Raw genomic sequence first — 12242 nt, forward strand, 5'->3', positions numbered from 1 at the left:
TGCCTGCGGAGGAGCCCGGGGGCAGCCGCTGGCTGGGAGCTGGGATTTTCCCGAAATCACCTCCAGGAGAGGGAGCAGAGACCCGATCCGCAGGTATTGGTACATAAAAACACCTCACACGTTCAAATTCATGAAATTCAATCAGCTTTTTTTTTTTTTTTCTTTTTAAAAAAAGAACAGAAGACCCACTAGAAAAGAGCGGTACCCCCGGCTGGACTCAAGCCCGAGTCTGCTGCAGCATTTCCCTTGCCTCCTGCCACCACGAGCGCGTGCAGGCAGGACGTCCTTCCAGGAGCCAACACACATAAAAGAGTGGAACGCACTCACGGGCCATGGAAACCAGCCACGAGGAAGAATAAAACACCCCAGGGCATCAGGGAATTTAAACAAAGTGGAGAGCAGCAGGCACAGGCCCCGGGGCCAACAGATCGCCTGCCTCCTGCCCCTCCGCAGAGCCGTCAGGTGGGGAATGCCGATTTGCTTCCTTTCAGGTTGGGCAGTCAATTTAAAAACAAGCTCACCACAGCGGTGTATTAAAAAATAGAGCGTTTATACGTAAACCAAGGCAGAGACAGAGCGCGGTAGACAGGACAGCCTACAGTCTCACAGGGGACACAAAATTTGGTGGCTTTCCAATGAGAAACGTACAATCTAGAGGCTAAAAGAAAGTGAGAAATCCTCTGCCCCAAGGTAACAGACAGAAATGCCTACGCGGCTGGGGAGGAGCTGAGATAGCGCTGCGAGGCAGGTCACCTTACACCGTACGCGCGTACCATATCACTAAACACAGGTCACTTTTTCTCGGGCGTAATCAGTTTTGTTTTGTTTTTTTCCTCCAATAAAATCTGTAAAGGGAGAAATTAAAAAAAGGGAGAAGGCAGAAGGAGAAAGCAAGCAGCTCTCTGCACTCCCTCTCCCTGGGAACGGCTTAGCTGTTCACCTCTTTAAGTATGAGTAGTATAAAAGGTTAGAAAGAGTGGATATAGACTAGCTTTTACTCCTCATTTTGTTTTCCTGCTTTATTTTTAAGTAGTCTGAAGTGGCTGAGAGAATCCTCCCTCATTGGCAAAGTCAATAGGAGCTGGTTGTTGTCAGTGGGAAGTCCAGACTGTTTGTCGTTTGGTCGTAAGAGACAAACAGTGCTAGATTTTGTTTCTTTTTTTTTTTTTCTTTTTTCTTTTTTTTGGGAGGGGGGGAAAAGGGGCGAGTGTGTGTGTGAAGTGGGTGCTACATGGAGGGAGCGGGAGCCCCTCAGTCGCCAGCCTCGTTCTCCTCCGCCGTCTCTCCCGTGGTGGCATTCTCTGCGTTCTTGGAGGCCTGCGGAAACAAACCCAGGGCAGCTGTCAGGACGGGGACATGTTTGGGGACACCGGTGAGGGGCAGAGCGACCACAAAGCTGCGAGGGAGCCCACCCGAGGAGCCTCACTGGGAGGAAAAGAGGGCGTGGGTGCCTCGAGGGTGCCTCTTCCCACAGCAGGGGAACACCAGCCTCTGCTCTCTCAGCGCTGCACTGAGGCGAGCCCGAAACACAACCACACGGGAACTTGGTGAAGTTTGGGTGCTGCTGATTGGGTGCCAGCAATCCCACAAAGCGTGACCAAATTACCTTCTTTTTCTTCTTTTTCTGGGTCTTCCGGCTTGCAGAACTTTGTAGAAGGGCCTGGAGACAGGAAGGAAACGTAAGAAACTAGAAAGCCAAACTATTTTTTTTTGTTTTTGACAGGAGATAAAGGGCTTTAAATGCCTTTACAGCAGGAGGAGCGCCGCCAGCCCCCGAAGGAATGGTGGTAAGTCCTAACGGGCATAGCAGCAGCGGGGAATGCCGCAGCCCCGCGCTCCCCCGAGGCACGAGGCCTTGGAGGCAGCTGTCGGGGCTGCTCAGCAGCTCCTAGGAAGGGGCTGGCACCGCTGCCACGAGCTGAAGCCTGCGTTCGATGCAGGAAATAAGAGCCCAGCCTGGGCTAAAACACATTTCTGCTGGTGCTGCGGGGCTGCAACGAGCCATTGATTTGCACCACGACTTACTGCTGCCTTCGGACGTGCCGGCAGCCTGGCTGCAGGGGCTGAGCTTTTCCTTTTTTAAGCTGCTGCTCACCCCCTCTCCATCCAGTCTCCTGGATTTTAGTACCCACCTTCATCCCGAGGGGCAGAAACACAGGGCAACCCACGAATTTAAAAGAAAACTTTTTTTTTTTTTAAACTAACCTTCAGTTCTCCATCTTGCACCTCAAACTCCGACTTGTAGAGCTCAGGCTCGAAGGGGCCACTTGTTATCCTCATGGGGCCATTGGGCATTAAAAGCACTGTGAATTTGAACTGTGCAACAAACTCTCCTGCAAAGCAGAAACGGGCATCACTACCAGCCCCCGGGCACCTGACCCGCTGGCTGTTTGGGCAGACGTTGGTGCTGTTTCAGTTCCTGTCCCATTTTCCATTCCCAAACCATCACAGCTACAAAACCACCCTGCGGGGGCTCCTCAGACCAACCCTGACCAGGGCAAAACCTCAGCAGCACCCCATGGCCCCTCCAGCCTGCTCCCTACACCAACCGGAGGGCTTCAGCTGGCAACCTCTCCTCCTGCCCAGGAATCACTCCATGAAAAACTTCATCTCCTCGCTGGAACGATTCCAAAACAAGGCCCAGAAGCCAGCGGGGAGCAAGTTTTTCCAGGAGGACGGATGCCAGGGCTCTTGAATTGCACCCCTGGCATTTGTGCCACCACAAAGCCAGCCCCAGTGTCACCAGCCTCGGGAAGTGACCACCAGTTGTCGGCTCTGTGGGCACCCCCAGCCGGCCCCTAGCCCTCCCACCGGCAGCACTCACCTTCCTTTTCGTAGAGGACATTGAAAGGCTGGAGCAGCTCGTGTTTGGCGCATTCCACCACCCCCATCCTGGCCTTCTTCTCATCCTCAAATGCCCTGCAGAGGAAAAGGAGCCACAGCTGAGCCAGATCCCACCCCGCAGGCTTCAGCGTTGCCCTCGGGGTCAGGCTGGGGACTTCCTTCACTTGTGTCTCCCCCGGCGGCGCTGCAGTTGGTGAGAGCAGGCACCTGCCGGGTGAACTACTGCCCTCTGAGAGTGGAAAAGGATTTAAGGACAAAGAGAGCCTGTCAGGTGGACGTTGCTTCCTTATTTTGAGAGTTAATCACACGTAAAAATTGCTTGGAGCTGCCTCCCCTCCTCACGCTGCACCCTGGCACTGCTTTCACTCCTCTTTTATTTTAGCCACAACTCCAGGCTCCCTGCCTGCCACACAGGGCACAGGAGATTCTCCAATCCTCAGACTGAGCCTGGGATTCCTGCTTAAGCCCCTAACATCCTTCCTCCGCCCACTGCTTGGCTCAAGTACAGCAAACCCCAACGTAAAGCAGCAGAGGCTGCCACCCCCCCGTGACGGACACCGAGAGCAGGGGCTGTAAGAGCACGCAGAATCCAACTCCGCACACGTGGGGAGGTCACGAATAAAAGCAAATACCTGAGAGTAAATGGCATAGTATCAAAGCGCCTCTCCACCTCGCTGAAAAAGGCACGGGAGGTTTTCATCTTCAAGCCATACTGCTTGGAGGGGTCCCTTTTGTAAATCGTAGTTCTCTGCCCAGCGTCCTTCGCCTGAAAATGCGAACAGAGCCGAGTGGGAAGGGGGCAGAGCAGCAGCTCCTCTGCCAGAGGACTGCCCGGGCCAGGATGCTGATAGTAAAAGTCTGCCCTGACTTTTTTTTGATGGAAAAAGCTACATGCAAAGAGAAGCAGAGCGAGACCCCACACGGATCGGGCTGTCAGCACCGCTGGCTGTGCTCAAATCCAGCCACGTGCACAGAGAACTCCGGGCAGGGAGCACCTGACTCACCTTTCCCTCTCCACTGCTGACAAGAACATCGACAGCATAAACTTCGTGGACCTCAAATTCTGCTTTTTCGTGGTCCTTCCTGGATGAAAAAAAGGTTTGGTGAGTCAAAAAGTGGCAAACAGGGAAGAGAACACCTCCCACACAGCCACAGTGCCTCCGACAAGCCCACGCTGGGCTTAGCCAGCGAGGGTCTGCAAGCACAAGGCAGCGCCAGGGTGCTGCGAAGTGAGCGGGTCCCCGACCAGAAGAGCAAAAGCTGGCACAGAAGTCAAAGATTTCTGTCCCAGGTCGTAGAGCTGATCAGCAACAGGCTGGCAGAGAAAAAACAACAGCAAGCCAGTGCTCTTCCTGCCCAGGACAAGGAGCTCCATCCCCAGAGAGGGGAGGTGACGCCACATTCAGTGCCAGCTCCTTGAGCTCGTGGTCACGTCCCAGCAGGCCAAGAGCCCCCCGGTACATCCCTACACCCCAGATCTTGTGAGCCAAGTGCTAGATTTAAGCCCCTAAACTCTAAATATTCAGCCTGAGACCCAGCCCTGAGTGCACCCCTGTGGGGGAGAAGCTGCTGGAGCAGAAGGACGCATCCAGCTCGTCAGTCCAAAGCCACCCCGAGATGCTCCTGACAGCCCCCACCACGCAGTGGGCTCCTGGCAGCCTCTGCGAGACAAGCGACAGCCCTGGCACGCTTCCTGCTGGACGAGCACCCACGGCCACCACGAGCAACAGTTGGCTACTTCGCTGGCAGCCTCTAAGGCCACAGGCTGCAACTCCTGGGGACTCCTTCGAGAAACTGGACGGAAACCAAGAATGCTCGCAGGTGCCAGCGAGGAGCGTCGGGTCGGTGCCTTGCAGCCTCTCCTTCTCAGGACAAGCCCCAGACCCGGAGACACGCTGCACGTTCACGTAGAACAGAAGCCAGGGGGGTAACAACCCCCAAGTCTGCCTCCCTGGGTCAGACTTCAAGCCAGGCTTCGTGCAGGGAGCGCTCTTCCTGCTGGTTAAACCCCGTGGCAGCAGCAGGCAGCCAGCACGTGCAAACACACCCTCCCCGCCTGACCCCACAGCCAAAAAGTGAGAAATGGGAGCCCCAGCCCGAGCCACGCCACTCCCAGGTACCGTGGAGCAGCAACCCCCGAGGTGATGCTCACTTTTGCTGGTCTGTAGGGTTCTGGATGATTGTTTTCTCTCCATCGATCACGTGCTGCTTCAGCTGGTGCGACAGCATCCCTGCCGCGATAAGAGAACCCATTAACACCTCCGAGCTGCGCTGGAGCCTGGCGTTATCAACGCTCTGGGGTGCAGCAAACAGCCACACAAACCGCCTGGGGTGGTAAAAGCTCCTCAGCTTCACCTGGTCAGGGGCTGTCCCTGCATGTCAGCGGACACAGAGCTCCCCAAAACCCCCTGTGAGCCCCGCAGGAGCTGGGGACCCCTCCTGGCACCGCTGCTCCTCGGTGAAGCGCCCAACTCACCAGCCACTCATAACGGGCTGGAGCTGAGCCCGTGAGCACACATTTTTAACACTCCTGGGTGTTTTTAAACACGTCAAATTAATGGAGCCTTTCAGTGCTGGCTGTACCACACTCAGGGCACATTTGGGGGCTCAACTCGCTCTCCCTTTCTGCTCATCCCGGGACACGTCTCGTCCAGGAAGGACAGCTCCATCGGTGAGAGGGGAGAGGGAAAGGAGAGCCCAGCCACCAGCAGCTCCGTTTGTTTTCATCAGCTGGGGCCTTCTGCTGCTGCCAGTGCCTAGATAATTACGGCTCTTGACTGTTTCCAAAACAGTGGCTGCTTCAACTCCCTCGACAGCGCGAGCAGCCGCCTCCTCGCTGCGGCTCCTGCCACGGTTTTTCAGAGCAAGGAGCAGAGAGCACAGAGACCCACAAAGCCATCCCACACAGGGAACGGGGCAGCGACCTTCCGAGGCCGGGCCAAAGCGAGCAAGAACGCACCAGCTTTCTGGCATTTCAGGAAATTTAACTAATAATGGGCTAATTTAATCGCGGCTGGAAACCGCTTGTTGGTGATGTCACTAACTAGCAGAAAAGCATCTGCACGTGCCAAGTGTCGAGCTCAGCTCTTGCCACCTTTCAAACAAGAGCCCAGCGTTCTCCTTTCATCGAGGAGCCACCCCAGCGCCTTCCCCCCGCTCGTTATCAAGGCTGTGAAGAAAACATGGATCAGTTCAGAGCTGCAAGGGAGGAAATTACATACCCTGCGCTTCTATGGGCATCTTTTGCAACGGATCCCGTGTTACAAACGAGCTCTTTTGTGCATTTTCTAAAGGGGATTGAACTGCGAGCAGCCAAGTCTGAAGCCGAGGGCCAAGCGATTTGCCCAAGGTCAGCGGGAAGTCCCCGAGCCAGGACAGCACCTACCAGCCCGGGAAGCCCACGGCTGCTGTTCCTAGATTAACGCATCTTTCACAACAGAGCAAAACCAAAAACAAAGGACAGAGGAAGAAAAAAAAAAAAAATCCAGAGCGTTTTGAAGGTGGATAGTTTGGAAGTTTTGAAATCGATTTTTAAGCAAAGGCGGCTGCGTTTGGAGGCGGCGTGCCTAGGACCTGCAGGCAGCGTGGGCTTCCCAGGATCCCAACGGGGCAGCTCGGGATCTCGGCCGTGTGTAATTAATTACAACACCCCTACCCCTGCCTCGGCCGCCCCTCAGGCCTCACCTTCGATCGGCGTGCAGTGAAACGAGTGGGCGATTTTGTTCCACGTGTCTGTCACTTGTGTATTCTGGATGAAGAACACACGAAAACACACATTAAGGGAATAAAATCCAAGGCACGGCCACGACAGGTTTCTCACTTGACAGCGCTCTGTGATAAACCGAGCGGTGCCCTGACACCTCCGAAAACAGGAGAAGCGGCGCCAGGCTTCCATTTTTAACCCCGTATCAACAAAAATGGCACGGAACGCGAGGTCAGCTCAGCCTCCTGCTTGCACCCGGCGCCTTTTCACAAGCCCTCCCTTTCGGAGATGACACCGGCAGCTACGAGAAACCCAGGCACGTCTGGAATAGCAACAGGGCGACAAGAGGAGAACGCCCACGGCCGCTGAGGCGTCTGAGCGGCGCAGTGGGAGGTTTAAGGCAGCCCCGTTCAGGGGATCTGCTGCAGGCTCGGCTGAAACCTTTATTTTTCCACCCAAAGTGGCCGTGTGGTGCAGGTGGTGCCCAGACCGGAGCTCCTCGCCCCGTCCGAGCTGCATTTCCGCAGCCCCCCGTCGCTCACCTGGTTTCCAGGCTTCACCAGGCGCAGAGCGGCCTCAGCACAGAGGTGAGCTGCCTTGATGACATCAGCTTTACGGCCTGACACAGGGTTTTCCTGCAAGAAGGGGAAAATAAAGGCTCCTGGGGCTGAGTTCTTTTACCTCTTATTGGCAAAAACGCGCTGCTGACTGATGGAGAGCCTCCATGTAACCAAACACCCCCCCGAGCAGAGCGGGGGATCTCAGAGGTGGGGGAGCTCCTGACTTCCAGCTGTGTTTTCAGTCCTTCCCCTGCTCAAAAAGCAGGTGAGCAGCAGCCACAACCACGCTGGCTCTCCCCTATTTCATGCTGAATTTCTCCATTATTTCTCGTTGCATTTCAACACGAACACCCTCGTACAAGCTCATCGCTGTCAAAGACTGAACGAGTCTTTTGTGTAGCCGGGGACAGGGACTGGAAAGGCTCCCAGTGCATCTCAGGAAATTTTTCTGTCCTCTCCACAGGAGAAAAACCACTCCAAAGACCCACACCGCTGTTCTCCTCCCCAAACTCCAGCTAAAAGCCTGCTCCAAGCCTACGTGATGGCTCCACGCACGTGCCTCCCACAGCCGGCTGCAGGAGCGTGGCTTGGCCTCACCTCCAGAACACCCGACCGAAGGCCTGGGCCAAAAACCACCCGTGCCAGCAGGTGCCTTCAGCCCCAGGTGAGAAAATCTGCCTCAGGTGTGCCCAGGCACGCTCGGACAGGAAAAGCAGGCGGCAGGGACGGGTGTTTGGGGCCGGGGAACTCATCCCCACCCCGTGCTCGGGTTTGGGAAGGCGACGGCAGCAGCGCGGCCAGCAGAGGGGGCAGGGAAACCTGCCCAGCGCACAGCAGCACCTCCATTTGCAGGGCAGACACTCCCAGCACCTCGCTGCAGCGCCGCCCGCGTTTGGTCTGTCCCCAACTCTTTGTCACCTTGCTGAGGCCACGCGCCTGCCCTCGCCTTCCAGGGGACCGAGGGGTTTACCAAAATGCTCCGTTTTCACACCAGATCCTTCGGGAACCCAAGCAGCCGCCTCCCCGAGGCTCTGCTGTAGAACCAGGTGCCCCCACCGTCAGCTCTTTGCTCTCTCCTTTAGGCTGCACACCAGGCAGCAGCTGCAGGAGTGACACAAACCTACCTTGGAGGCGTCTATGACAAAACTGTGTGCTACATTCGCTATGAAGCCATCCACGTGGACTCCCAAGTCGCTGCAACACAAAGAGAGTTAATTACAGGTGGGGCCTAATGGCTGGGGAAACTTGTGTGACTCCTCCAAGTATTCCCCGACGCAGGCATGTTTCAAAAGCTTGACTAGCTATTAGATTCTGCAATTAGTCACGTCGGGGAAGTACTTAACGCACCGAGCAGGATTAAAAAGCAAAGCCCTGATGCCAGCAGGCAACTCACGAGAAACCTGAGCGAGACGCTTACATTTTGACCAAGTCTCCGTCTTTGAGGATGTAGTCTTGGTCGCTCTTCAAGGGGGAGAAGTGACAGACGCAGTTATTTACTGATATACTCGTCGGGAAGGCAATACCTGTGAAGAGAAAACACAGAAATACCCCGTGAAGTCCTGCGGCCTCATGCAGTGCAGTGTGAACAGGTTTTAGGGTCTTTTAAAGCTGTGTAAAATGCCCCGTTGCATCCTCCTCCAGCCCCAAAGCAGCAGGACTGCAGCACGTGGTGTGTTCCTGCACCAGCTCTTCCTTTCACCCAGACACCCACCAAATAAAACAGATCCCCAGCAACAAGACACTTGCAGAAGGGACCCCAAGCCTCCAGAGCACAATGCAGGGAGCTGGGTGGCGTTCAGGTGGCACCACGTCACCGCTCCCAGGTTAGTGCTGACCCCAGTGCCCCTCATTTTGGGGAGCAAGATAACACGAAGCTCTGGCTCACTGGTGATGGTGTGAGCAGGGCGAGCAGGGCTGAGAGGGGCTCTCTGGGAGCAGCAGGCCAGTTCTAACAACAACCAGCAGCCCTTCCTGCCCCGCTGCCCCCTCACAGCAGGCACCCACCGGGCCCAAACCGAGGCGCCCGCGTTGGAGCAGGCCTCACCTTTTTTCATTTCTTTCTCCTTCTTGAAAATCTTGCCAGTCTCCTCCATGATCATGGCGTCTCCCTTCTCGCACAAGCACAGAACCGATGCCCCCGAGCTGGCCGCTTCCACCACAGCACGCAGGACCCCTGCGGAGAAACAGACACGGAGCCCTCAGAGCGGTACCAGTGAGCGCCACGGGGGCAAGAGACGGAGCCGTTTTTTGTGGGGAGCGACATTCTCCACTCAGCTTTTCACCAAGAACCCGTCTGAACGTTTATTTGGTGTTTTTGAGAGCTGCCTTTCCCCAGCCCTCGCCCTGAAGAGCGCGAGCAAACAGAGCTGGGTCGGGATTTGCACGGGTGAAGCGCCGCGGCCTCACGCAGCGAGCCCGGCTGAAAGCAGCCGAGCAGGAACAGCGCTCTGCCACATTCCTTCCAGCCCAGTCAGAGCTCCAGAAACAGGTTTGGAAACGACTCGGGGAGGCGAGACGCGCAGCACATCAAAGGGGCAGGGGCCAGCGCTGCGGGCGCGTGGGACCGGAGGGCCCGGAGCCCGTCCCGCGGGGCCCTGACGCTGCAGGACCGCGGCTCTGAGGCAGGGCGCGTGCTCTGCGCCCCGACACGGCGCCCAGCTGACGCGGGGGACGCCTCGCTGGAGCTCAGGGCGAGTTTTGCTGCCTTCTTCGCACGTCTTCTGGTGCCTACGAGTCCCGGCAGCCTCTCGGCTCCGGCGTGCCCGGAGCTTTGCGGGACGGCCCCGTGGTTCTCCCCCTGCCAACGCACCTCGACGGCACCGCAGGCTCCCCGCAGCCCCCAGCTGCTGCTTCCCCTCTTCCTCCTCGTGAAGCCGGGGCGCTCCACCAGGACTCGAGGCTTACACTAACATTTATTTTCAGGTCCCGGTGTCCTCGCAGCCTCCCCGTGCACTGTTTTGCTCCAGGAAGCGCTTCCCCTCTGTGGGAGCTTCTGTCAGCGACGGGGCGCGTGCTGCACAAATACCCGAGGAGGGGTTTACAGGGACAGGCTCTTATCGGTTCCTTAACGCTGCCAAACCCAAAGTTTTCCCCTGCACGATGCCTTCAGGTGCTTTCGGCCACCTCTCCACACGTTTTGGGAACGCTCCCAAGCACAATGCTCCCGCACGGGAGGTGTTTAGGGGATGGCAGGACACAGGGAGGGGGAAAACGACAGCGTTAAGGCAAACACCGGGGGGAGAGGAGCAGAGAGCCGGGCTCCTCAGAGCATCCAGGACCAAACCGGGCAGCAGCGAGCACGGAGCACCCCGTAACCGTGCTCCATCCTTCCCCGGTGCCTCGTGTAGGGCCGTGAGCCCCTCGCAGCCCCGGGGACACACCAAGAGCCCGGGGCGCTGCCAGCCAGGGAATGTTTTTGCCCCGGTTCCCTCTGCCCTTCCCCAGCTCCGCTAAAACAAACACCGGGGCCGGGCTGCCAGCCGGGGCGGCCGCTCCACGTGCCAAACCGGTGCCGGTGTTAAAGGCCGCGTGCCACGGCACCAGGGAGCGGCTCCGGTCCCACGGGGGGGCTCTACTCCCCCGGTACCGACACCTGGGGCAGCAGAACGGGGCCAACAGGAGGGCCCCGAGCCCTGAGCGATGCCCCCGAGCCCGATCCCAGGGCGCCCCGAGGAGCCCGGGGGGGGCACGGTGCCTCCGGAGCCCCCCAGCACCGCCGGTCCCGGGGGCACGGGGAGCAGCCGGCAGCTCCCGGGGGGGGGCAGCGAGCAACGGGGGTGATGCAGCAAAAAGAAACCTTGAAAACCGAGCCGGGGGGGGGAGGGGAATGACCCCGGGGGGGGTCCCGGTCCGGGGGGGGGGAGTGAGGGGGGGTCGATCCCTTAACAAAAGACCGGAGGCACCGGGGGGAGCCCGGTTCAGGGGGGGCCGCACGGAGCTGCCCCCGCCCGCCCCTCCCGGGGGGAGCCCGCCGGGCCCTGCCCCCCCCCCCCCCCCGCTGCACGTGGGGCGCGGAGGCCACGTGCGGGCAGCGCCCGCCGAGCGCGGCCGGGCCGGGGGCACCGGGAACACCGGGAGCGGCCCCCCCGGGACCCCGCAGCCCCCCCACAACGCCCGGGGGGCTCCGTGCTCTCCCCCCGCCTCCCCCACCGGGGGCAGACAGACTGGGGGGGGGCACTAGGCCGCGCCGCCCGCCCCAGGCCCTCCCCCCCCGCTCCCCGTTCCCCTTCCCCGTCCCCCCCCTCCCCTCCCAATACCCCCGGTGCTGCCCCCTCCCCTCCCCCACTCCCCGTTTCCCCCCCCCTTTTCCCGTTCCCCCCCCCCGCCGCCCGCGGCCCAGCACTCACGGTTGGCGATGTCCCCCCCCATCTTGTACTTGGTCACCACCAGGTCCTCGGCGATCGTCAGCTCGGCCGCCTCCTCCTCGCCCGACATGGTCGGAGCCGCCCCCGGCCGCCTCCGCCGCCCCCGGTCCCGGCCCCGTCCCCGTCCCCCCCCCGCCGCCGCCGAGACCCCGGGGAGCGCGAGCGCGAGCGCGCGAGCAGGGCAGGAGCGCGGGCTCCGCGCGAGGCACGCTGGGAAGCCGAGTCCCCGCCCCCCGGACTACAGCTCCCGGCAACGCCCGCGGCGCGCACGGCCCCGGCCCGCAGCCGGCCGCGGAGACTCCGATTCCCAGGGGACGCCGCGGTTCTCGCGAGAGATGAGAAGAGATGGGGGAGGAAGCGGCGCGCGGGGGGTGATGGGAAGTGTAGTTCAGAGCGTGGAGGCGGGGGGAGACGAGGGCAGGGGCAGCGCGGGGCGGGCGGGGGGCGCTGCCCGAGGGGGGGGTCCCCGGGTGCCCCCTCCCCTGGCCCCGGTCCCAGCCCCGTGGGGACAGCCCCAGCCCCTGCATGGACCCCGATCCCTGTCCCCCCACCCCCAACCCTTGCCCCAAGACCCCCCCCCAAAGCCCCAGCCCCTGACCCAGGACCCCCAGCCCCTGCCCCCCCCAGCCCCTGTTCCAAGCCCCCAGCCCCTTCCCCACGCCCCCCCAGCCCTTGCCGACCCCCCCCAGCCCCTATTCCAAGCCCCCAGCCCCTTCCCCACGCCCCCACCCCAGCCCTTGCCCCAGGACCCCCCCCCATCCCCAGCCCCAA

The 12242-nt window shown here is 59.8% G+C and overlaps 1 protein-coding gene across 1 annotated transcript; it reads right to left on the reverse strand.

Moving 5' to 3' along the window:
• Positions 1-127: 127 nt before the first annotated feature.
• On the reverse strand, positions 128-11596 carry PA2G4 (proliferation-associated 2G4). The gene is made up of 13 exons (XM_084499926.1): positions 11454-11596; positions 9152-9280; positions 8525-8630; positions 8232-8301; positions 7090-7182; positions 6529-6592; positions 4997-5075; positions 3849-3927; positions 3477-3610; positions 2825-2919; positions 2206-2333; positions 1607-1660; positions 128-1317 (listed from the first exon to the last, which is right to left on the reverse strand). Exons 1-13 carry the CDS (start codon positions 11539-11541, stop codon positions 1252-1254), a joined length of 1185 nt encoding a protein of 394 aa, XP_084356052.1. The 5' UTR covers positions 11542-11596; the 3' UTR covers positions 128-1251.
• Between the last annotated feature and the right edge of the window lie 646 nt (positions 11597-12242).

This window comes from Aythya ferina, assembly GCF_964211825.1.
Source record: "Aythya ferina genome assembly, chromosome: 28".
NCBI classification, from domain to species: Eukaryota; Metazoa; Chordata; class Aves; order Anseriformes; family Anatidae; genus Aythya; species Aythya ferina.

Coding starts and splice junctions, on each gene's coding strand:
- PA2G4 (XM_084499926.1), bottom strand. CDS start 11,541: ATGTCGGGCGAGGAGGAGGCGGCCGAGCTGACGATCGCCGAGGACCTG. Junction 7,183..8,231: donor TTGTCATAGACGCCTCCAAG/GTAGGTTTGTGT, acceptor CCCTTCTTGCAG/GAAAACCCTGTGTCAGGCCG. Junction 3,928..4,996: donor AACCCTACAGACCAGCAAAA/GTGAGCATCACC, acceptor TTTTTCATCCAG/GAAGGACCACGAAAAAGCAG.